The sequence below is a fragment of the Anser cygnoides genome, chromosome 15 (genome assembly GCF_040182565.1).
Source record: "Anser cygnoides isolate HZ-2024a breed goose chromosome 15, Taihu_goose_T2T_genome, whole genome shotgun sequence".
In the NCBI taxonomy this organism is placed as follows: Eukaryota; Metazoa; Chordata; class Aves; order Anseriformes; family Anatidae; genus Anser; species Anser cygnoides.
Genome location: NC_089887.1, coordinates 12,019,958 through 12,043,123, shown reverse-complemented (window position 1 = coordinate 12,043,123; position 23,166 = coordinate 12,019,958). Strand labels below are relative to the sequence as shown.

The 23,166-nt window shown below is 68.9% G+C and overlaps 3 protein-coding genes across 7 annotated transcripts in view; 2 read left to right on the top strand and 1 right to left on the bottom strand.

Annotated features, from left to right (window-relative positions):
* CORO7 (coronin 7) overlaps positions 1-20,509 on the top strand; it is a 40,684-nt gene extending 20,175 nt beyond the window's left edge. For 4 of the 5 annotated variants that reach the window (XM_066977532.1, XM_066977536.1, XM_066977535.1 and 1 more), the window contains 19 exons: positions 14,439-14,493; positions 14,575-14,632; positions 14,713-14,858; positions 15,878-15,973; positions 16,761-16,883; positions 16,961-17,096; positions 17,181-17,356; positions 17,456-17,564; positions 17,686-17,772; positions 17,897-18,039; positions 18,274-18,378; positions 18,490-18,575; positions 18,732-18,873; positions 18,971-19,060; positions 19,132-19,248; positions 19,317-19,452; positions 19,533-19,624; positions 19,706-19,788; positions 20,385-20,509. In XM_066977532.1, the coding sequence (XP_066833633.1) occupies positions 14,439-14,493; positions 14,575-14,632; positions 14,713-14,858; positions 15,878-15,973; positions 16,761-16,883; positions 16,961-17,096; positions 17,181-17,356; positions 17,456-17,564; positions 17,686-17,772; positions 17,897-18,039; positions 18,274-18,378; positions 18,490-18,575; positions 18,732-18,873; positions 18,971-19,060; positions 19,132-19,248; positions 19,317-19,452; positions 19,533-19,624; positions 19,706-19,788; positions 20,385-20,493 (2,089 nt within the window). In that variant the 3' untranslated portion in view covers positions 20,494-20,509. Of the gene's footprint in view, positions 1-14,438; positions 14,494-14,574; positions 14,633-14,712; positions 14,859-15,877; positions 15,974-16,760; positions 16,884-16,960; positions 17,097-17,180; positions 17,357-17,455; positions 17,565-17,685; positions 17,773-17,896; positions 18,040-18,273; positions 18,379-18,489; positions 18,576-18,731; positions 18,874-18,970; positions 19,061-19,131; positions 19,249-19,316; positions 19,453-19,532; positions 19,625-19,705; positions 19,793-20,384 lie in introns of all 5 variants that reach the window. The other variant, XM_066977533.1, reaches the window with a different exon arrangement.
* VASN (vasorin) lies at positions 4,506-7,864 on the bottom strand. The gene is given in 4 exon segments (XM_048062875.2): positions 4,506-7,203; positions 7,706-7,751; positions 7,754-7,796; positions 7,799-7,864. Coding segments are annotated over 4 exon segments (2,178 nt in total). The 5' UTR covers positions 7,850-7,864; the 3' UTR covers positions 4,506-5,165.
* A 52-nt stretch (positions 20,510-20,561) lies between the features above and the next one.
* On the top strand, positions 20,562-22,658 carry PAM16 (presequence translocase associated motor 16). The gene is made up of 5 exons (XM_066977542.1): positions 20,562-20,688; positions 21,085-21,169; positions 21,524-21,663; positions 21,978-22,043; positions 22,502-22,658. The coding sequence occupies exons 1-5, from the start codon at positions 20,686-20,688 to the stop codon at positions 22,586-22,588; spliced, it is 381 nt and encodes a 126-aa protein (XP_066833643.1). The 5' UTR covers positions 20,562-20,685; the 3' UTR covers positions 22,589-22,658.
* The last annotated feature ends 508 nt before the right edge of the window (positions 22,659-23,166 follow it).

The window sequence follows — 23,166 nt, the reverse complement described above, 5'->3', positions numbered from 1 at the left end:
ATTGGATCAAGGAGCAGCAGGAAGGGGCCTCAATAGGTTATTGTTGCCCTAAATTGTAACCAGCACCGGTGGGGTTGGGTTACGGGCTCAGACTCAGGGTCAGCGGCCAGACCCCGCTGCCGCACGCCCGCAGCCCCGGGCCGGTGCCGCCTCTGTGCCGGGGATGCCGAGAACAGTGGCTCCCTTGTTGTGCCACCCAAACCTTCCCCTGCAGAGCCGGCAGCCTCAAACCCCTGCCACAACCATCTCGGGGCTGGGCCAAGGTGACCGGGTCTTGCAAAATGTCCCAAAACTCCCGAAATGCTGGGCCCCCCCCTGGGAGGGCTGGGGAAGAGCTTTCGGGAGGGCTGAGCGATGGGGCCCGGTGGGGCCGGCTGGGTCTGTGCTGCCCTTCACAGTGCAAAGTCCACCAGCGCTGGGAGGTGCCCGCGGCGGGGGCAGCGGCGTGTTTGCAGAGGGCTTTAGCGCCGCTTGGGTTGGGATGCGAAGGGCCCCGGGTGGTTCCCCCCAGGGGCGCTGACCCGGGCAGGCTCAGCGCTCTGTACTCATCATCCTTCCCTTCTCCAGCTCGTGGGGCTGGGCCCTGGTTGCTGTGAGCCCCGGCGCTCCCCGCGGGGTGGGACGCAGCTCACTGCAGAGCCTGCAAGTGGCCAGGGCTGGAGCACAAGCCCTTCCCGGCGGCGTTGCTCACCCGGCGTTGCCCGGCCGCGGAGCTCCAGCTCTCGTGCACACTGAGCCACACACCTCCGCCGTCTCGCTGTCCCCTGTCCCCATTCATCGGCTTTTATGGGACTTCTGCAGCAGATTCTGTTGTGTTCCCCGTGCCCTGAGCCCAGTGGGGCTCCCCCGTGCGACGCGGCTCGTCCCAGGGGTGCGCCCATGCCACTTGGGGTTACTTTTACCCCAAGTCCCCGTGCAGGCAGCGCCAGCACCACCAGCTCCCGTCCCAGTCTGGCCACGAAGCCACGAACGCTGGCTTTTCCTGGGACTTGGCAGCCATTTTCTATGATTTTGGGTAGCACGGACATTTTTGGGGGGGGGGGGGGGGTCTCCAACAGCTCCCACCCCAGTGGCAAGGCCTTGGTGGCAGAGCCCTGAGCAGGACAGGTCCCCGTCCTCATCCCTGTGCCACAGGCATCCCTATAGAGCCCTGCCCTCGCCCCCTCTGCCCCCAGGCCCGTGCTGGTCCCCCTCAGCAAGGAAAGGGCTTTTCCCTCTGCTCCAGCCAGCCCCTGGCTGCTGCCACAAGACGCAAGGAAGGACAGAAGCCACCTGACCAGGTGCCGGCCCCAGCGGGGACCGTCCCCGCGCAGCAGTGGGGACAGATGCTTCCCCGTGGCCGCACGAAGGGGTTAACGCCAGGGCGGCTGCCCAGCCCCGCAGCCTGCCCTGCTAATTGCACCCGTGTAAAAATAGCCCAGTGCTTGCGCGGCCGCTCCAGCGGGAAGGCGGCGAGCGGCCTAATTGCCGAAATCGCTCCCAGATGGGCCACAGCCTCGTCCCGGCCTCGTGCTGGCCCGCAGCCGCCTCCGCGGGCGACCAGCGCTCCCCAGCCCTGGCCTCGTCAGCTTTCCAGGAAGCCAGCAATATTTCTGCCTTTCCACAACTTCTTCCTGGCAGCAAATGCTCTGCAGCAGCGCGGGGCGGGGGGGGGGGGGGGGGAGCTGCGGGACACTTGCACGCACGCTCCGGCTCCCCGTGGGCATCCCTCGCCCTGGGGCAAGGGGACGGGGACCCAGCACCCCCTTCATGGCCCTGCAAAGGCTGCATGACCTGCTGCGGCTCTGCTCCAGCCATGGGGACGTTGGGGACCCGGCTCAGGCTCCCTGGGCTGCTCAGGTGCTGGGGACACCGGGACGTGCCCCTCTGCAGCTCGCGATGCGCTTTGCTGGGCCCCTGTCCTGCTGGTGGCTTCTGCCCAGGGCTCTCGGTTACCCGAGAATAGCAAGAGGGATTTTTTTTTTGGTTTCATTTCAGGGGGTTTTGCAATCCTTCCCCTGCGCTGATTCAGCTCGGAGGAATTAGCAGAGCCGCACAATGTGCCGCGCTCATCTGCTCCTGGCGTGCTCGGAGCTGGCAGTGGCTGGGGGGACTTTTGTGCTGGGGCTAGGGAAGCCATGAGGGCTTGGGGGAGCTGCGAGGACACTTTTTGGGTGCCACTGAGCTTCCGCAGAGCCACATGGGTGCAGACGTGGGTGCTGGGTATCGCAGAGGGTCCAAGCACTGCGGTGTGCCAAGCTGCGCCCCGCTGCAGCATCCCCCTGTGCCAGGGCCTTCCTCAGCCACGCTGAGTGGGGATGGTGCTCAGGGAGCCGGTGCCTTGGCACAACAGCCCGATCCGGGGGGGGGGCGTGGGGGGGTGGCAGCCACCAGGGCTGCAGGCCAACAGCCTGCTCTGCGGGGTCCGACCTCCTGCCAGCAGCACGGCTGTGCACGAGCAGAGGTTTGGCCCCCCCGGCATGCTTCTGTGGCATGGGCAGAAGGGGACCGAGGGGCTGCCCCTCGTGCTGCTCCGTCCCCCTCCCCGTCGCCTGAACCACCCCAAAACCTTGTCTGGGAGCCCCGCGAGCAGCAACGTCCTGCTTCGTGCCGGGGGAGTTGCTTTTGAGCTGTCGGCAGCCACCAGGAGCGATGTGACCAGCCAAGGGTCGTGCGTGGGGTCCCCCGGCTCCAACCCTCGCAGCCCAGGCATCTCATTTCGCGGTGGGGAGAAATGAGCCTGGCAAACCTTGAGCTAACTGCAAGTGGGAAAAGTCCCTTCGTTGGGAGGGGGGCACATCACGAAGCAAAGCAGCGAGAGAAGTCAGGGAGGAGTGAAGCAGCCGCTCCGGTGGGAGCATGACCCTTGGAAGGGGATGTGGCTGTGCCAATGCTTGGATGTGGGAGAGGGATTTGTGCTCCCTCCCCGCCCTCTCCAGCCTGGGCGGTGAAGGATGGGGCTGCTTGAAAGCGGGGAGGGGATTTCTCAGCGAGGTCCTGGAGCTGTAGGAATATAGGGAGGCAAAAGAAAGGGGCCAGGAGGGAAGAGGCGTGATGGCTCCTTGTGTGATGGTGCGGGGTCTGGTGAGGCGAGGGGACGGTGCTGGGGCTGAGCCCGTCCCTGCGCCCGTCCCGGCTCGGGGGCTGCGGCAGTGACCGTCCGGAGGCACCCGTCACTCGCCGGCACGGGGCTTGCGCTCCGCCGGGGAGTTTTCTGCTCTCCTCCTCGCAGGGCTGGAAAATATACAAAGCTCGCAGTGAAAATATTTACACAGCAGCAATTTTCAGAGGAATTTGGGATGTTAATTTGAAAAATCTGTGGGGAGAGAACCACAATGGGCCCTTTGAGCGGGCGAGCGTGGCCCTCGCGCCTGCCCGCCCGCGCCGGAGAGGGGCCCCCGCTGCCACTGCGCCGGCCCTAATGGGAGCCAGCCCTGCCGGAAACCCACCTGGGAGCCGGGGGGGGCCACGCCAGACAGCCCCCGCTGCCGCCCCGCGCCCCTAATTGCATCCAGAGCGCGCACAGGACCGGGTCAGGGCCACATCCTGCAGCAGCGCGGTGCGCCTGGGGGTCCCGGTAGGCTGGGGGGGGCTGCAGGGCGCTCACCTGAGCCGCCAGCCCGGGGAGGCAGCAGCCCCGTTGGGTCGTGTCCCCTCTGTAACCCTTTCGGCAGCCGGCCCGCCACAGCTCCGCTCGCTGTGGTGGCGGCGCTTCAGCCCGCTTTGCTCATTTTCTCCAAATAAAACATACCTCCGCGGGCAGGGACCCAACCTGGAAAATTCCAGCCCGAAAGATAAAGGATTGGAAAACGATTAAAACCAGAGGTTGGAGCAGAAAGCACTTGGCAGCAGGAACCTGCCTCGCGCCGGCCCCGAGCCCCCCCCGCCGCAGCCAGCGCACGAACACGGCTGTTCCTGGGGCCGGGGGGGCTCGCACCCGGGAGGGGGGCCCAGCACGGGCTGCCTGAGCCTCGGCGTGGTGGCAGCCCCCGGCGTGGGGGGACCGTGGCCCTCCTGCAGGCCGAGCAGCTGCGTGGCTGGGGATGAAGGCTCAGGCACGGCACGGTGCCAGATGCAGGGCAGAGCCCCGGGCAGCCCCTTGGCGTGAGGCTGGCGCAAGGAGGAGGAGGAGGAGGTGGAGGAGAGGAGGAGGAGGGTGACGTCAGGAGGTTATCGAGGTTGAGCCACGCTGTTTGTCCGACGCCCCGCGGCCATCTGGCAGCCGGGGCAGGATGAAGTCAGGCTGGATGATGCGCAGGGCAGGGTCTCATTTGAAACTCGTGGCCTCTGTTTTGCTAGCAGCTCGCGCTGGGGGGGCAGCTTCATGGGGCTGGAACCTCCAAAAAACTGCCCCAACTCATCCAGCGCCAGCAGCAACGGGGAGGACGCGGCCGACCTGTCCCCTCCTCTGCAGGGGACACAGGCACTGCCACCAGCAGGGTCTGCCCGAGAGCCCCAGGGGAGCTGGGCTGTGCCGCCCTTGGGAGGGGTCCCGCAGCTCCCAAGATTGCAAATGCTGTGCACAATTCCTTGTTGTTATTATTTTATTTTATTTTTTTTACAAAAAGACACCCTTCTGGTCTGCCTTACAAAACAGATGTACACAAACCTGTACTAGAAAAAGAGTTTTCCCAGAAGAAATGGGAAATAACCATGTATAAATATTCTCTCTGAGTTCTTAAAGCTTCGATTCCCGGTTTGCCTGCTCGGCGCTTCCTTTGGCGCGCGGCCCGGGGGTCCCGAGGGTCCCAGCACCTCGGCTGGGCCGCGCCGCTCACATCAGCTTCCAGGGAGTTGAGAGCCACGGGCCGTGCTCCACTAAAGGGCCCTTGTTGCCAGCACGTTGATGCCCCTTAGCTAAGTCACCGATGACTTTCTTTTTAGCACTAGCTAAAAAAAAATAAAAGGCCAACCCAAACCCCAAATTAAAAACGAAAACCCCTCTCTTTCGCTACCCACGTTCTACGTAGAGTCACAGAAATCAAGGCACTTAGTCATACGCCGAGCGGTAAAATTAGTGTCTACTCCCTAAGTGTGTAAGCCTCTCAGAAATTGCACGTTACGGGTTTGGGCTTTGTGCCTTCATTCAGTTAACTCCTCGCTGTTCCTCGGCCCGGAGGAACGGGGCCGGGTGCTGCCGCCGGCCGCGCGGGGCTCCCCTCGCCCGGCTGCCCGTGCCGCCTGGCTCAGAAGTAGGAGGGCTTGAGCGCGGTGGTGTTGTTGTTGCTGGGGTAGTGCGCCTGCATGAGCGGGACCTCGCACTCGGAGCCGCCCGAGAGCATCGCGGCCTCCGGCCCCTTGCGGCTGTGGTTGCTCAGATCCCCGTTGTCCAGGCAGGCTTTCACGCCTTCCAGCTCCAGCGGGCCGGCGTCCACCCCGCCGCCCGCGTGCGCCTTCGCCCGGCGGTGCCGGCGGTAGTACGTGACCGCCGTCACCACCACCACCAGCAGCAGCACGGCGGCCAGCGCGGGGACGATCATCAGGGTGAGGTTGTTGTCCTTGCCCTGGGTGACGGGCGAGTGCTGCTGGTGGGTCATCTGCAAGGTGTGCGCCTCGACGCAGAACTCCTCCTTGGAGACCTTCTCCCCCAGCGGCCCGACGCAGACGCGGTAGGTGCAGTTGGGCCTCAGCGCCCGCACCGTGTACTCGGAGAGCGAGGCCGGCAAGCGGAGCATCACGGGCCGCTTGTCCGGCCCGGAGAGGTTTCGGTAGCTCAGCCGGATGCCCTTCAGCTGCGCTTTGGACTGGACGTAGTTCTGCAAGTCCACCTTCAGGGACGTGCTGCTCACCTGCGTGATGCTGATCTGCCGGCTCGGCGTCGGCGCCTGGGTGGCCGGGGACGGCGTCGTCCCCCTCGCCTCCTCCTCCTCGCAGTACGCCCCGGCGAAGCCCTGCGGGCACAGGCACTGCAGGTGGCTGCGTGCGTCCAGCTGGCAGGTGCCGCCGTTCAGACACGTGCGCGGGGGGCAGATCTGCGGCGGGGGGCTGCTGGGGGCCGGGGGGACGCTGAAGGACACCGGTGCGGAGCTGCCGGGGGAGGCCCTGGCCTGCGGGGTGGGAGCGGCGGTGCTGGGCTCCGGCGGCGGGCGGCTGCTGGTGGGGAGCGGCGCAGGCGGCCGCAGCGTGGTGGTGCGCGGCGTGGTGGTGGTCGTGGTGGTGGTGGTGGTGGTCGTGGGGCAGCCGAAGTCAGCGTACTGCAGGTGGTGGAGGAGCTTGCCGGAGTTTTTTGGGGGGAAGTGGCAGCGCGTCTCCTCGGGCCGCCGGAGGACCACGCTGCTGGCGTTCACCCACTGCACGAGCCAGCTCATCTGGCAGATGCAGTTGAAGGGGTTGCCGGCAGCTGTCACGGCCCGGAGCCTCGGGAAAAAGCCAGAGAAGTCCCGAGGGATGGTGTTGATGTTGAGGTTGCTGATGTCCAGCTCCTGGAGGTTGTGAAGGCTGTGGAAGTCCTCTGCCGGCAGCTGGGAGATCTGGGCATTGCCAGCCAGGCTGAGCTTGGTGAGGCTCCCCAGGCGCCGCAGCACGGCCGGGACGCGCTCCAGCAGGTTGTTGGAGACATCCAGCTCGTGGAGGTTGTTCTGGGCCTGGAAGAGCTCCTCGTCCAAGCTCGTCAGGCCCAGCCCCGCAATCTTCAGAGACTCGATGTTGACGGCGTGGAAGGTCCCGGGTGCAATAGTGGGGATCTTGTTCCAGCTGATGTCCAGCAGCAGGAGGTTGGGCAGGTCAAGGGGGGGCACTGCCCAGAGCTGGTTGTTCTGCAGCTTCAGCTCCAGCAGGTTCTCCAGCGTGTCGAACGCGGCGGCGTGGATGTGCTGGATCCTGTTCCTCTGCAGGTAGAGCCGCTCCAGCAGCCGCAGCCCGTGGAAGGTCTCATTGGTGATCTCCTGCAGCTGGTTGGAGGACAGGTCCAAGTTGACAAGCTCCGTTAGGGGCTGGAAGACGTTTTTCTGGATGCTGGTGATCTTGTTTTGTGAGAGGTCCAAGAGCTGAAGGGCGGGCAGCCCCGTGAAGCTGTCCTCGCTGAGCGTCGTGATGCCGTTCTCAAAGACGTACAGGGAGAGGGTGTTGGGGGGCAGCCCCCGGGGCACGGTGTGGCCCCGTCTGGCCGCGCACAGGATGGTCTTGGGGTCCTGGCACTGGCAGCCAGCGGGACATGCCCGCGCGAGCTCCCCGGGGACCAAGAGAAGCAGCGTGCAAAGGACCAGCTGGTTCATGGTGTCAGCTCTGCGGGAGAGAGAGGTTTGCATGAGGATACATGGAGCAAGCACCGCCGCAAGCGCGGCTTCACACGCAAAACACCCGGCTTGTTTGGCGATGCTGAGGGAGGGGCTGGCTCCCCGCAGCTCCCGGGCCGGGCTGGCACGGGAGCCCCCAGCCTGGCTCCCGGTGGGGCAGGGACAGCCAGGCTCGGGCACGCTGCTGTCCCCACCGCTGTCCCCACCGTCCCAGCACGGCGCCACAGCCTCCCAGCCCCCGGCTGCCCACACGAGAGGGACCGAGTGGCCATGCCACGAGCCCCTCGGCATCTCGCCATCCCCTCCTGCCCTGCCCGGGACACTGCAGCCCCAAAGGGACCATGAAAGAGCCCAAAAGCCCCCGCTGCGCTCGCGTCTCCCCGCCGCTGCTCCTGCCCGGGGCTTGAAGCAGCGCACGAGCTGCCCACCCCGGCCGAATGCTCTCCCTTTCCCCTGGCCCCCCAGATTTAGGGCCGTTGGTGTCTGCGCACCCCCAGCTCCTCCGTGCACGGTGTCCCGGCTCCGGCTCGAGGGGCTGCCTCCCGCGGGGCGAGGCGGCGGGGAAAGGGCCCCTCCTTCCCCCCGGCTCCTCTCGGCAGGGTGCAAACCAAACATGTGGGATGCGCCGCCTCCATCCCGGGACGCACCCGGCTCGGCCTCCGCCAGCGAAGGGGGTGGGAGCGCGCCCGCTTCCCGCATGCCGAGCAGGACTTAACCCTTTGCTTGTGCCGCCCGCACGGCAGCTACCCGGAGCTGCGCCCAGGGGCGAAGCACCCCCCCGGGACCCCTGCCCATGCTGTTGCTTTGCCCCCCCCATAAGCACTGCAAGGCGCTGCTTTTTGGGGTGGGCACGTGGCCCCCAGCACCAGGGCGAAGCGTAGGGCAGGGTTTTGGGGAGGGGGGTTCAGTGCTTTGAGGTATCCAAATGGCCGCGCAGTCTCCAGCGCTTGGAACTGGGGACCCCCCAGTGCCAGGGCAGTGCGGGCGCTGGTGGTGGCAAACGCGCCCGAGGACGGTGGCACCCGGAGGTGGCACCCACCGTGGGGTGGCCTTGGCTAACGAAATGCTGCCAGGGCAAGGCTGTGGGGCCGAAGGAGCTGGCCGCCCCAGCCCCAGCGGGGAGGCTCAGGGTGCCGGGGACGTGGCCATGGGCGGCAGGAGGGCATCACAAAGCTGGCGAGGTGCCGAGAGCGGTGCGGAGCCACAAAACGCCCACTGACGGGTGCTGCCAGCCCCCCCCAGCCCCTGCGTGCCGCTCCTCGCGGCCCCAAGTCACGGGCAGATGCTGCATCGTGTCTGCGTGAGGGAGCAGGGAGAGGACAGTGCTGTGACCTGGGCTCCGCTCCCCTTGGCAGAGCAGAGCCATTGGCAGGACGGGAGCCCCTGCCCGGCACCGTCCTGCTGCTCCGAGGGCAGCGGGGCCACGTCCCCGGGCTGCAGAGGGGGGCACTGGGCCAAGCTGTGACCCCTCCGCGGGCTCAGCCCCTGGCGGGCCTCCAGCCCTCTCATCTCCCAAATCCCTGGCTGCACGCTGCGACTTGGCGTCCCAAAAAGCTTCCTCTGTTGGCATCCCGGGATTCTGGCACAGCACCGGCCTCGTCGGGACACAGAGCCCCTGGGCTGCGGCCCTCATCCCTCCGGCGTGGGCAGACTGTTCGGGGCAGAGCACCAAGGGGAGGACGCTCCTGGTGTGAGCAAGGCCACAGCAGCCCCTGCTCCAGCCCCTCTGTGCCAGGGGCCCCGGGGACAGACGTCCCAGCTGATGTCCTTGCCTAGGACGTGGCTGGCTCGTCTCTCAGCCCCGTCTTTCAGCCCTTTTAATGACAGCCCTAATTAGTGCCGGCGAGGGGTGGGGGGTGAGGCGCGGGGTTGCAACAGGGCCGTGCTTTCTCTGCCACCCCACCGCAGGCGCTCTGCAGGCCGTAGGGGTGCCGCGGCCCCCGCAGCCCCTTCCCCAGCGCCTCCTCCCCCCCCTGCCGAGCCACTCCGAGCTGTTAATAGCTTCAGGCAAATAAAACCCCTGCGGTGTGCGAGGGGCCCCCGCCGTGTGTGGGGGGCTACCGGGTCGTGCAGCAGCACGCGCCGGCTGCCCCGGCTGCCCCTCCACCGTGGGGGGCCCCAGCCGAGCCGCACCAGCAGCACAGCACGAGCCCCAGCAGCACTGGGGGGGTGACACCGACACCCAGGGGCAGCTCCGTGCTGGTGCCCCCCCACCCCTGTCCTGTGCCACCGCCCGGACAGAGTTAAGGCAGCAGCCGGCTCGTGGCCCGGTCCCGGGGTGCGCCCCAGGGTGGGGTGCACCCGCGCCGCTGGGCAGGGTCACCGCAGCGCCTGAGTCACTTGGCCTGGGGACGCCAGCGGTGGGGAGGAGCCGCTCCGTGGCCACGGGGTCACCATCACCAAGCCCCCGCCCGGTCCCATCGGGGGGGTGGCTCTGCCAGGGGCTGCTGCACCCTGCGCAACGCGGTCAGGCACGATGGCCGAGCCAAAGAAAGCATCGTGCAGCCTCATGAAGGGGTTTTGGGGACACTGGGGGGGTTAAGGGAACTGGGAAGTGGGCTGGCACCGCTCCCACCGCTGTGTGAGCCCTCGGGGGGTTCAGTGCCAGGCAGAGGGCCCAGGTGAGCGGCTGCAGGAGCTCGAGGCTGCCGGTGACACCCTGGGGTCCTGGCTGCCCCCTGGGAGCGAGGAGCCAGCCAAGAGCCCTGCACCAACCTCAGGACTGAGCGGGGGACAGCGGGCACCCCGAGACAGCCACACCAGTACCAGGACAGCCTCGAGGGCGGCACAGCGTGTGGCCGTGCCAGGCCACCCGGGTGGGCAGCGCCGGGTGCCGGTGGTGCAGGAGCTCGGGGCTGGGACCGGGTTTTGCAATGCCAGGGTCGGGTTTCGCTGACGTGTCCCATGCTGCAACCAGCTGCTGACTCCAAGTCTCTCGTCCCTTTAATTACGCTGGCATTTCCTCTCCGGCTGCCAGGCTCCGCTCGCCCGGGCCCCGGGCAGGTTGGGCCGGGCCGTGACCGCGGCCGAGCATCCCGCCTCGCCGGCCAGGCCGGGCGCCCGTGTGCTCCACCCGCGCGGCTCCCGCCTCCGCCACCGCTCCCTCGGCACCGCCACGCTCCGCCGGCACGCGCCAGCATCGCCTCGGCACCCTGATGGGCTTGCAGGGTGCTGAGGGGTTGATCCAGCCCGGGGGCTTGGCAGCTCCGTAGGGGCCGGGGTGACGGGCAGGGGAGTGGAACAGCCTCGCCGTGTCCAGGCGGAGGAGATGTTCTTCTGGAGGTGCTTGGCCATCCCGCGGCCGCCCTGCCAGCGGCCTGCTGCTGCCTTGGCTGGGCTCCCCCCTGCCTGCACCGCAGATACTTGCCGAATTATTCATATTTTCCGGCTGCGGGAGGATCCGGGCTCAGCCTCCCCGGCTCACACAGCCTCTGCCTGCCAGCCTGGTGGGCTGGGAGCGCCGTCCCCGCTCCCCGGGGAGGTGCCCTGGGCAAGCCCCGCTCCCTGCTCAGGGTGGGCACCGTGGCGCCTCCGCCGGCATGCATAGAGCTAGTCTGTCCTGGGGACACGGCGGGGTCACCCCTTTTCCCATGTGAGGGGGAGCCTGATAGCAGCCCCGTGCAGCTGCCGGGGCTGATGGGCAGGGCCGGCTCCTGCAGGGGGTCCCCGTCCCCATGCCGTGGGTGACACCTGGGCAGATGGATCCTGCCGCAGCCACAAGGAGGTGACCCTGCTGCTTGGTGAGCATCCCTTGTCCCTGGCGCTAGCGCCCGCAGGGCTGCTCGCCCTCCCGACATCAGAGGTCGGTGAACCCGGGGGTGCCAGACTGCGGCCGGGAGGGGTCCCACAAGCTCTCACGTCGCGCCCCATGTCACGGCGGGTCCCTGAGCCGGGGGTACCCAGCACAGCCGGGACATCTCCTCCCATCACCGCCCACACCGGTGAGCGAGGCCCCGCATCCGTCCGGCTCCCGGCACCGAACAAAGCCACCGTTGTTACCGGCACGCAGCCAAGCCCGGTGGGCCACCCCGGCCGCTCGCGGGCACCGGCGCAGGCACGGCTGCGTCCCCGCCACCGCTCGGGGCCCCGCGCGCAGGAATGCGGGGCCTGCACCGGCGGCCGGCTCGAGTTGCAGGCGCCGCTCCCCAGCCCCTGCTCGCGGGGCCCTCCCTAACGCCCCCCAAACAAGCCCGTGTCAGCACGTGCCCCCTCCCGACCCCCGGCGGGGGCGCAGGATTAGCCCCTAATCCCCCTTTTCCCTTCAACCCGCCCTCCGCCGCAGCTCCCACCTCCTCCCAGCCTCCCCTCCCTATTTAATTAAAGTTTCCGCAGCAGCCCCGGAGGAATGCGGGCCTGGTTATTGCCTCCCCCCCCCCGGCGCCAGCCCCTCGGCCTCGCTCCTGCCCCCGTGACCCGGCCGCGCTCCCGGCTCTCAGGTGCCGGGAAGGGGAAAAACCAGCAGGGTGGCTTCGCCGGGAGCCAACGCGCCCGGGAGCCCGGCGGTGCCGCCCTGCTGCCACGCGCGGATTCCTGCGGCCTGACTGTGGCTGCCGTGTCCCCGAGCGCTTCCTCCTGCCGCATCCCGCCGGGGCGGCGGAGCCAGCCGGGCAGGCAGCGCTTGCGTCAGGGCGACCGGGCCAGGCCACCCGGGCTTGGTGTGGTGGCGAAAAATAGTAATTAGTGTCGTTCGTCACGCCGGCACGGCCCAGCGCCGTGTGGGCAGCAGCCCGGCCCCAGCTGGGTCAGGCCAGGCTGGCTGCCACCAGGTCGCGGTACGAAGGGACCTGCCCGTGGCAAGGAGGGGTGACACACGTCTGGCTGGCACTGTCACCCGAGCATCTCCCCGCAGTGGCGCCGGGATGCCCGGGCACTTGGGGCAGCGTGGTGGCTACAAGGGAGGGAACCCAACACGGTGAGGGATGCTCAGCCCGCGTCACGCCTGGGGAGTCGATGGGCCCGGTGTCGCCCCGGCACGCGCTGGGTGACAGCGAGCGCACAGCGGCAGAGCCGGTGGGGCATCACCACCGGGCTGGCCGGTGGCCCTGCTGGCACACAGCCCCACGGGGACACCGGTGCCTGCTGTCCCCTGCCTGCTGTCCCCAGCGGCGAGCCCCGCTGCCACATCCCTCGGGACCGCGCTGGGTCCCACCACCGCCACCCAGGAGCCCTCTGCCAGCAGCACGGCTCACGGCCGCCCGGCAGCAGCGGGGGTCCCCCGCAGCCACGTCTCGCCCCCTGCCCGTGCCGGGGCAGCACCAGGCCCGGGGCCGGAGCCGCGGCAGGGGCGGGCGGCGGGGGACGGGACCCGCGGAGGCACCGCGCCGGATGGGGACCCCGCCGCCGGCTCCCCCGTCCCCGCGCACCCCGGGGGGCTGCCGCCGGGGCCCCGTCCCCGGGCGACGCCGTGCAGCCGGCGGGGCCGTGCAGCCCGGCCCCCCCCCCTCCTGCCCGCGGCCCCCGGGACGCGGCACTCACCGGGGCCGGGCCGGGCCGGGCCGGGCCGTGCCGGGCGCTCAGCGCATGGCTGCGGGCGGGCGCTCCCCGCTCTGGCCGCGCCGGGCGCGGGGGGGCGGCTTTTAAAGCTCGGGGGCGGGGCGAAGGGCCGGGGGGCGGGGACATCTCCCCCGCCGCCTTCCCATTGGCTGAGGGAGCCGGGGGAGGGGGTTGGGGGCGGGGCTGCCGCGGAGGCTCCGCCCCCTGCGCACCTGGGGCCCGGCGCGGGGGCGCCCCCCCCAGGGAGGGACCCCCAGGGACCCCCAGGGACCCCCGGACCCCGGGGGCAGCGCGGGGGGGCAGGCGCAGCGCCCCCGGCACCGCCAGGCCCTGGTGCCCCTGCGGCCCCCAGCAGCCCCCCCCGGTACCCCCGCGGCTGTGGGTGACCCCAGTGCCCCAGCGGAGCCCTGGTGCCCCCTGCCACGACCCCCAAACCTGGTCCCGGCATGGCGCTGCCCCGACGCGGTGCCCCCCCGCCGCCCTCCACTGGGGACAAGGGGCTCCAGGTGTCCCCGCGGGGCTGGCGTCGCGGCGCCCCGGTGACAGCAGAGCTGTGCCAAGCGCTCCAGGACGGCGCTCGCCCTTCATCGCCTCAAGGACGGGGTGGGCTGGGTGTCCCGGCACCCACAGGTGCCCTTGTCCCAGCGCCGGGCCCTGCTGGCGGTGGCAGTGCTGGCAGCGGTGACCGCAGCTGGGCAGGGGACCCACCGTGCTTGCCGGAGCCACCCCAGCAGTATTTGTCCAAGTTGTGCCAACAGCCACGGGCCAGGATTGTGCCGTGCCAGCCAGGGCCGTCCCTGGTGTCACCCGGCCACCCCGCGACGTCCTCTGTAGTGTCCCCGCCGCAGGGACCCGCCGTTGGCACGGGGCTGCCGGGGCCGGGCAGTGGCTGGGGTGGGTGCACAGGGCCGGGCACCTTTGTTTGGCTGCGTTTCCTCAAAGTCGTTCCGTGTAAAATCCCGGCACTGCACGTGCTCCCTTCCCCCAGCCGGCACGACCACAAAAATGTCAACCCGAAAGTAATATATTGTCCCTTTGTTCTCCTGGAAGCTGCCTCTGGAGCTTTCTCCTCCACCCGCATCGTGGGGAAGGAAGAGAAGGGCTTTGGTGCTCCCCGTCCCCTCCAGCCACAGGGTGGGACGGGGACGGGGTTGGGGACAGGGACAGGGACGCTTTGGCCAGCCCAGCCGGCGGCCCCGACCGCGGGACTGGCAGGGTGGCGTGTGCCGGTGAGGCGTGCGGTGTGCCGGCTGCGCCCCGCGGCCCCGTGCCCGCCCCGAACAGGCTGAGCCGGCCCGGGCAGCCCGGGGCAGTGCCGCAGCGGGGCCAGGTGGGCCCCGGGCTCCCTCGCCCGCATTTGGCATCCGTGTGCCCCGTCCCCGCGCTGCCGTGCCACGCACCGCGCGGCTGGAGGCGGCCGCCAAGGTCTCACGGCCATAAAGCTGTCACGGCAGGGCTGAGCGTGGCAGGGCTGTGCCACGGGAGGCTGTAAATCGGGGGAGATGCTCAAGGCCGTTCCCATGCGCCTGACCGAGGGCACCCGGCACTGCCCTGCTGCCGGGAAGCCACCGGCGTGCGCCCACCTGCCGTGATCCTGGGGCTTGGGGCTCCAGCGGGGGAAAGGCCTGAGAGGGCAGGATCCGGCCCCGTGGCTACTGGGGCGCTGCCGCGTGCCAAGGCAAGGTGCTGGGCCCCGTCCTGCAGTGCTCAGCGCCCCCCTTCCCTTTGCAGGGCCATGATCCCGCTGTTCGACGCTGACACGGGGCTGCTGGTGCTGGGGGGGAAGGTGAGGAGCCACGGCACAGGGGGGCGGCGGGGTGCTCCCCGCGCCCCCGCTTACACCCCAGCCCCTCCGCGTCTCTTCCAGGGAGAAAACCTCCTGTACTGCTTCGAGGCGGCACCAGCACAGCCCGCACTCACCCAAGGTAAGCAGGATGCGCCCCGCGCCGGGCTGCCGTGGTCCCCAGCCTCGCCCCCACCCCACGGCTGTCCTGCCTGTCCCCAGTCACCCAGAGCCTGACGGAGGGGCGCACGCGGGGCCTGGCCGCCGTCCCCCGCCTGGCCCTGGACGTCATGGCCTGCGAGGTGCTCCGCGTCCTGCAGCTCACCGACACCTTCCTCGTCCCCGTCAGCTACATCGTGCCCCGCAAGGTAAGGGGGCGCGGGGTTCCCTCGGGGGGGGGGGATCAGCACCAAGCTTGGACCCCGTGTCCCCGTAACCCTGGCGCCCGCTCCCTCGTGCCACGGATTTGGGGACTGACCGCAGCGTGCGGGGCCGTGGTGTCTCAGCCAGGTTCTCTCGCTGCCCCCGATGCGCTCAGGCTCTTCCCCACTCCCTAAAGCATTTTTCTGAGGGAAAAAAAAAAAAAAAAAAAAAAGGGTGGTGGCTACAGAAATGCCCTTTTCTGTAAACAGACACTGTTGTGGAAAAAACTCACGTTTAAAAAAAGAACCAGAGCGTAAGCGCTGCTGCAGGGCGGCCACGGGCTCTGGGGGGAGGGCTCTGTCCCCACAGGGATGCTGCCCGGGCAGGGCTCAGCTCCCCAGGGAAAATGAGGCACAGAGGCTGCCGCCGCCGCTCACCCCAGGACCCCCCTAGCAGCACCAGGACAGAGCTCGGCCCCTGCCCCCCCCTGCGGGCAGCACCATGTCGGGGGGCCTGGTGCCATCTCACGGGTGCCACGTCACTGGCCACCGCCGGGGGATGGAGGGCAGCCAGGTGTGGTGAGGGGTGGCGGGGGACCCGGGTCCCTGGCCTGGGGGCAGCAGGAGAGGAGGGAAACCTGCGGGGAGCTGAAACCTGGGTGCTGGGGGCTGAAACCTGGGTGCTGTGTGGAAGATGTGGGGTGCTACCGGACCCCGCTGCCTAACGGAGGCTGGGCGCTGGGGCAGGGGCTGCAGGCCGGGTGCTGAGAGCTGGGTGCCGCCGTTGGCAGCGGAGGCTGGGGGCTGCATTTTGGAGGCCGGATACTTTCAGGGGTGCACGGCGCAGCCCAGAGCTGGGCAGCGTCTGACACCTACAGGCTCCGGCGTGCAGCTCGGCCGGGGCTGGGGCTCCGCGGCCGCAAGGTGCCCGGGGGTCTCCTGCCCGGGGCCACCAGCGCTCGGTGCCCAGGGACGGCAAGGGGCCGCAGGCAGAGCACCACCTCCGCCCGCCCCCTCTCCCGCAGTCTGTCCAGGAGTTCCACGAGGATCTGTTCCCCGACTGCGCCGGGGTGCTGCCAGCCACAGGTGCCCAGGCCTGGTGGGCAGGGGACAGCCAGCAGGTGAGTGTCACCCAGGGGGTGTCCCCATGGCAGGCGTCGCCCGGGGCTGGGGGCAGCACTGGTGCCGGCACAGCGACCACACCACAGCCTTGGGATGGGGACATGGAGGGGCGTGTGTGCAATTTTTTAATCACATCCTTTTAATGGAAAGTGGAGATTCATACAAATCAAGTCTGTTTCCCAAACGCCAGTGGGTTTTTGGGGTGGCCGCGATGGTGGCAGGGCACCGAGGTGCACCCCCAAGAGGGTGCCATGCACCTCGTGACTGCGGAGTGGGAAGGAGGTCCCTGGGGATGAGCAGGGCTTCACCCCCAGCCGCCCAGTGCGCCCAGCCCTGCGCTCGGCTGCTTCTGAACGCAAACACAGCTTCAGGAGGTCTCGTCTGTCCTGCCACTGACATGCGCCCACTGAGTTTAAAATGGTTTTCCAGCAAGGAACTGCTCAAAAAGGCTCTCCTGAGCTCAGCCAAGTGAGCTCTATTTTCCATCTAGGTGCAGCTAAAAGTAAAAATCTAATAGTGAAAACACATTTCCCACCATCTTCCTTAAAAACGTAGAGGTTGAGGCAGTATCCTTAATGCATCCAGAGCCACGAGCCGGAGCAGGGCCTCTCCTGTAAGCCACATACCACAAGCGGCAGGTCTCGGTGGGGGCGACTGCAGAAGGAGGGGGAAAAGGGGGTTTTGTGGGGGCAAACCCGCTCCTCGGTGCGGCTCCTGAGAGTGAGCGGGTGGGACTCGGGGGCTCCTCTGCCAGTGCCCGCTCGCCGCAGCGCTGCCGCTCGGCAGGTGGGGAAGGTGAGCCTGCACCCGGCGCGCAGACCCACGCAGACCTTCCGCTCCCCCGTCATCGCCGCTGCGACGCCCAGCACCCAGCTGCCTGACGATGGCCCCGCCGACACCGACCGCAGCGTGAGCATGGGGGCACGAGGGGCTGGGGAGGGGCTGGGTGGGGGCAGCACCCCGTGCCCACGCGCCGTCTCCTGCAGGATGGCAGCGGCTACTCCTCGCCCTCTGGCTCGCTGGCCTCGCCGAGCAGCGCTGCCACCTCGCTCTCTGCCAGCACCGGCCCCTCCAGCGGCTTTGCCAGCAGCCCCAGCCAGAAGTCTCTGCAGAGCATTTTGGGTGAGTGGGTGCCGGGGTGGGCTCGGCGTCCCCCACCCACATGGCCAAAGGAGCCGTGGCACTCAGCGGTCCCCGCCTCCGCAGGGCCCAGTTCCCGATTCCGGCACGCGCAGGGCGCGGTGCTGCACCGCGACACCCACATCACCAACCTGCGGGGGCTGAGCCTCACCACGCCGGGCGAGAGCGACGGCTTCTGCGCCAACCACGAGCGCGTCGCCCTCCCGCTGCTCTCCGCTGGCGGCCAGATTGCCATCCTCGAGGTACAGCGGTGGGAAGAGGCTCTCCGTGCCACCGCTGTGCCCAGCACATGGGCGCCCAGGCCTGCTGCGCACCCTGGGTGACGCGTTGCTCTCCGCCAGCTCTCCAAGCCGGGCCGTCTCCCTGACACGGCCGTGCCCACCATCCAGAACAGCGCAGCGGTGGCCGACCTCTGCTGGGACCCCTTTGACCCACGGCGCCTCGCTGTTGGTACGTGCGCTGTGCCCAGGGCACGCGCCGTGGGGCACTGACACCCTGCCGTGGCACACTGCACCCTGTGTCACCACTCACCCCCTGCCTGTCTCTCTCCATGGCGGTTTCGGTGCTGCAGCGGGTGAAGATGCCAAGATCCGGCTGTGGCGGGTCCCCGAAGGTGGGCTGCAGGACACGCTGCAGGAGCCCGAGGCTGTGCTGCAAGGTGAGTGCGGTGCAGGAACACAGCTCAAGCACCGATTGTCCCTGGGTGTCCAGATAGAGCCGCACGGGCAGACGGGTCTGGTGGTGTCCCTGTCCCAGTGCCAGCACTCCGCTCTCCTTACCAGGGCACACGGAGAAGATCTACTCCATCCGCTTCCACCCTGTGGCAGCTGACCTCCTCGTCTCCTCCTCCTATGACATGACGGTGCGGATATGGGAGCTGGGCACCAGGCAGGAGGTGCTGTGCCTGCAGGGACACACGGACCAGGTAGGGTCAGGCACCGTCGGGGGACCGCAGCACCCAGACGTGCCAGGCCTCCACACTGCGGCGCAGCTGGGTGCCAGCTGGGAGCCGGTTCCTGAATTACGGTGCTGAGATGCCATCGGGGAGGAGAGGTGCCCACGGGACACCCAAGGGATGCACCTGGCCGGCCACCAAGTCCCCTGGGCCAGCCGGGGGCTGGGGCACAGATCCCTGATGGGGGCACCCTCCATCTCCCAGATCTTCAGCTTGGCCTGGAGCCCCGATGGGAGGCAGCTGGCGACAGCGAGCAAGGACGGCTGGCTGCGGCTCTACGAGCCCCGGCGCAGCCCCCAGCCCCAGCAGGTGGGACCACAGCAGCAGGAACGGGACAGGAGAGCTGGGAGGGGACGGGTCCCCATGCGGGGAGCTGCTGAGCAGGGGGTGCAGCCGGTGACCCTCCTTCTCCCCACACAGGAGGGCCCAGGCCCCGAGGGGGGCCGCGGGGCGCGCCTGGTCTGGGTGTGTGGAGGCGACTTGCTCCTCGTGTCCGGCTTCGACAGGTGAGGGCGGGCACATGGCCGTCCCTCGCGCCTCCCTGGGCATGGCCACCACTGGGCACAGTCCCCGGGGGACGAGCTGCGCCTCGGTGCCCACCATGGGGACACCGGGTACATTGGGCCCTGCCGTGCCACCCGCCCACCCCCACGTCCCCACAGCCGCAGCGAGCGGAGGATCCTCCTGTACCGGGCACGGGCCCTGCCTGATGGGCCCCTCTCTGTCCTCGGCCTCGACGTGGCCCCATCCACCCTCCTGCCCTTCTACGACGAGGACACCAGCGTCGTCTTCCTCACTGGCAAGGTGGAAGGGCCTGCGTCCAGGAGGGCTGCCTGCACAGGGCACCGTGGCATGGGACCCGCCGTGCCCTCACACCAGCCCCCGTCCCACTCTGTCCCAGGGTGACACCAGAGTGTTCCTCTACGAGGTGACCCCCGAGCCACCCTATTTTCTCGAGTGCAACAGCTTCACCTCCAGCGATCCCCACAAGGTGAGGGGGCGCCCGCTGGGGCCGTGCTGCCTGCCCTGCTCCCAGCCCCGCTCACGTACCTGCTCCCCCAGGGCTTCGTCTTCCTGCGCAAGACAGCGTGCGACGTGCGGGAGGTGGAGTTCGCCCGAGCGCTGCGGCTGGGGCAGGGCGCCCTCGAGCCCGTGGCTTTCCGTGTGCCTCGTGTCAAGGTAGTCATTAGGGCTGGCTGCGTGGGGGGCCAGGTGGAGGCCCCCCCTCACCACCCCGCCTCCTGCAGAAGGAGTATTTCCAGGACGACATCTTCCCTCCGACCCGCGTATGGTGGGAGCCCTCCCTCAGCGCCGGCGCCTGGCTGGCGGGGGCGGACGGGCAGCACCGCCGCGCTGACCTCCGTCCCGCCGACATGACGCCAGGTAGGTGCGGAGGGGCGAGGCGGGCAGCGCGTGTGGGGCTGCCCCACCTGGAGCTGCCCCACATCACGCCGCCCTCCCAGTGAGCCAGGCCCCGAAGGAGCAGCCGGCGCGGAAGTTTGTCCCTGCGGCTGTGTACCTGGGGGAGAAGACGGACGAGCAGAAGAAGGAGGAGGTGAGCGCGGGGATGGGGATCGCCAGGGGACGCTGAACCCCCTTGCGAAGCCCCATCCCCACCGCGCTGCTTGCCCCGTAGCTCCTCAGCGCCATGGTGGCCCGGCTGGGCAGCCGCCACGACCCGCTGCCGCAGGACTCCTTCGAGGGCGTGGATGAGGCCGAGTGGGTAGGCACGGCGGGGATGCGGGGACACTGGGACATGGGGACACCAGGACACTGCAACGTGGGGACAAGGGGACACCGTGACATGGGGACACGGGGACACTGTGACACCGCAACATGGGGACATGGGGACATCAGGACGTGGGGACACTGGGACACCGTGACATGGGGACACCGGGACACCACAACATGGGGACATGGGGACACCACGACGTGGGGACACCGGGGGACACCGGGACAACATGGGGACATGGGGACACCAGGACGTGGGGACACTGGGACACCGTGACATGGGGACACCGGGACACCACAACATGGGGACATGGGGACACCACGACATGGGGACACCGGGACACCGCAACGTGGGGACATGGGGACACCAGGACGTGGGGACATGGGGACACCACGACATGGGGACACCGGGACGCCGCAACATGGGGACATGGGGACACCAGGACGTGACATGGGGACACCACGACATGGGGACACCGGGACACCGTGACATGGGGACATGGGGACACTGCGACATGGGGACACCGTGACACGGGGACGCGGGGAGCGAGCCCTGCCGCTCTCACCGCCCCCTATCTCCACAGGACTGATCCGCGCCCGGAGCCCACGGCTCCCCACGGACACCGCGCTCTCCGGAGCGGACCCGCCAAGCCGCGGGCGCGGTTGCGGCGCTGGGGCCGGCCCCGCCATTAAAGCCGTGCAGCCTCGGCCCGCTCTGCCGTGCTTGTGTGGGGACGAGGGGCCGGGGAGGGGAAAATGGCGCCCGCCGCCCGCCAGCCCGGGGCCGGGCGCCGCCGCCAGGGGGCGATGTGGGGGCGGCGGCTCCGCCCCGCGCCCTCCGCTCCCTGACCCGGCCCCGCGCGGAGCGGAAGGGGCGGCGGGGACATGGTGAGCGGCCGGGCCGCGGCACCGGGCGGGCACCGGGCGGGCACGGGCACGGGCACGGGGGCACGGAGGGGGACGGGGGACGGGGACAGGGGACGTGGAGGTCGGCAGGGGGACAGGGGACAGGGCCCTGGGCAGGGGACGGGGGACAAGGGACAGGGCAGGGGGACAGGACCCGGAGCAGGGGACCGGGACGGGGACAGGGAACAGGGCCCGGGAGGGGCTGACAGGGCCATTGAGGGCCCGAGTGACAGAGCAAGGAGCCAGGGCTCTGGGCAGGGGACAGGGGACGGGGCCCGGGGAGGGGGAGGCCGGATCCGGATCGGGGCCGGCCCGGGGGGCGCAGGACGCGGCAGGGACACGTCGGGCCCGGCGGTGACAGCCCCGGTGTCCCCGCAGGCCAAGTACCTGGCGCAGATCATCCTGGTGGGGGCCCAGGTGGTCGGACGGGCCTTCATGCGGGCGCTGCGCCAGGAGTTCGCAGGTAGGAGCCGAGCCCGGGACACCCCCGGCTCCCCCAACCCCGGGCTGTGTGCGGGCAGGGGACACCCCCGGGTCCCTTTGTGCGGGGGGGACACCCCCGGGGTGCGGGCACACCCCCGGGTCCCTTTGTGCAGGGGACAGGGGACACCCCCGGGTCCCTTTGCGTGGCCCCCAGGCTCCTGCCACCTCCCCAGCGCTGGGTGCAGGGAGGGGACCTCACCCCGGTGGCCCCATGGGGGGGGCGGGTGGCTGAACCGGGGCTTTGTGGCTGTGACCCGCCTGGAAGCCCCCGGGGTTTTGGGGTGCGGGGACAGGCCGTGAGGCACCTTCGGAGGGCTGACGGTGTCCCGGGCAGCGAGCCGAGCTGCGGCAGACGCGCGAGGGCGCTCGGAGAGGCCCCAGTCCGCTGCTGCCTCCAGGATCATCGGCATCAGCCTGCAGGAAGCTCAGCAGATCCTCAACGTTTCCAACCTCAACCAGGAGGAGATCCAGAAGGTAGAGGCTCCCTCGGAGTGCCTGTGGCTGGGGAGGGCTGGTGCGGGGCGGCGGGGGGTGATGCCTGGTCTCCGGAGGGTTTGTGGGTGCTGTCCTGGGCATGGCTCGTCCCAGGAGAGATTCACTGCCCCGGCTTGAGCTGCAGCACGGAGGAATTTGCTTGGCAGAGCTGCCTGGGGATGGGGACACTGCTCCCCAGAGGTGCTTGTCACCACTGCACGAAGCAGCCTCCACCCCCAGGGCCAGAGGCCGTCAGGATTCGGGGAGCAGAGGGTGCAGGAGGCAGCGACTGACGGGGAGCTTTGCTTTGGCAGAACTATGACCACTTATTCAAGGTGAACGACAAGTCTGTGGGAGGCTCCTTCTACCTGCAGTCCAAGGTGAGCAAAGGGAGAAGAGGTGCGGGGGCCCCCCAGCTCTGCCCTCAGCCTGTCTGGCTTTGAGAGGAACCTTCCAGAAAACAGATGTTTTGGGGCAACAGCGTCTCCTGCACAGGCTGAACCCACCTGAAGGCCATGCAGGGAGGGTTTTGCTGCCTCTGCCTGGCTGCTTTGGGAGGGAATGGGGGCTGTTGGTGCCAGCCGAGCAGAGCTGGGCTGACGAGGGGTCAGGAATAGGCTCTGTCCCCACCCTTTGTCATGCTGGAGGCCATCCAGCACAGGGGGATGCCTCGGGGCGGGGGGGGGGGGGGGTGGCAAGGGACCTGCAGCACTGACAGTCACTGCGGACGAGCCCCTTTCAGAGCCCTGGTGAGGCAGGAAGGACTCGGAGCCTGGTGCCAGCAGGCAGGGTGTGGGTGCTCTGGCCCTCTGTGTCACCTTGTCCCCTTGTCCCGCAGGTGGTGAGAGCCAAGGAGCGGCTGGACGAGGAGCTCCGCATCCAGGCCAAGGACGAGAAGGAGAAGGGCTGGAAAGCAGAGACGTGACTCCTGCCACCCGTGTCTCCGCTTCCCTCTCCCTTAAGTTAAAGGTAGCCAATAAACGCCGTGTCCTCCACCGCCTGGCCTGGCTGCTCTGCGCCCCGGTTAGGGAGAGGGGGCGGCCCTGGCGCTGCCGCTGCCCTGCTGCTGTGCCCTGGCCCTCGGCGCACAGCAAGAAAACACGACCCAGACGCAAGGGACTGGCACGGGCTGCGTCCTGTCCTGCGGATGACGGAAGGTGGAGGAGGAAGGAGGGGTGTCCCCAGCTGGGCCTCAGGGCAGCGAGGGCTGCCAGCGCACAGATCACGCCCGGGAAGGCCGCAGGAGCTATTTTAGTGGGGGGTTGGATGCTCTTGGCCGGACTGCACACATGCCTCTGGCTCTGGACCACGTGAGAGCTGGGAGCTGCGTGCAGACAGGCAGCAAGGGCAGGCGCTGGGTTGGGGCACAGCAGCAAGGAGCCGTGCGGGGACACAGGGGGGCTGTCCTCGCTGCGGCCCCTGGAGGGGGCTCAGCCCCCCAGGGAGGCCAGGCAGAGCCAGCCGTGCTCCGGGACCCCAGCCCCAAGGAGACCGTGCTGGTGT

Bases quoted from the DNA above. Each gene is read 5' to 3' on its own strand.
- PAM16 (XM_066977542.1), top strand. The intron at 21,664-21,977 runs GTAGAGGCTCCC...TTGCTTTGGCAG, and splicing joins ACCAGGAGGAGATCCAGAAG to AACTATGACCACTTATTCAA. The intron at 22,044-22,501 runs GTGAGCAAAGGG...CTTGTCCCGCAG, and splicing joins CCTTCTACCTGCAGTCCAAG to GTGGTGAGAGCCAAGGAGCG.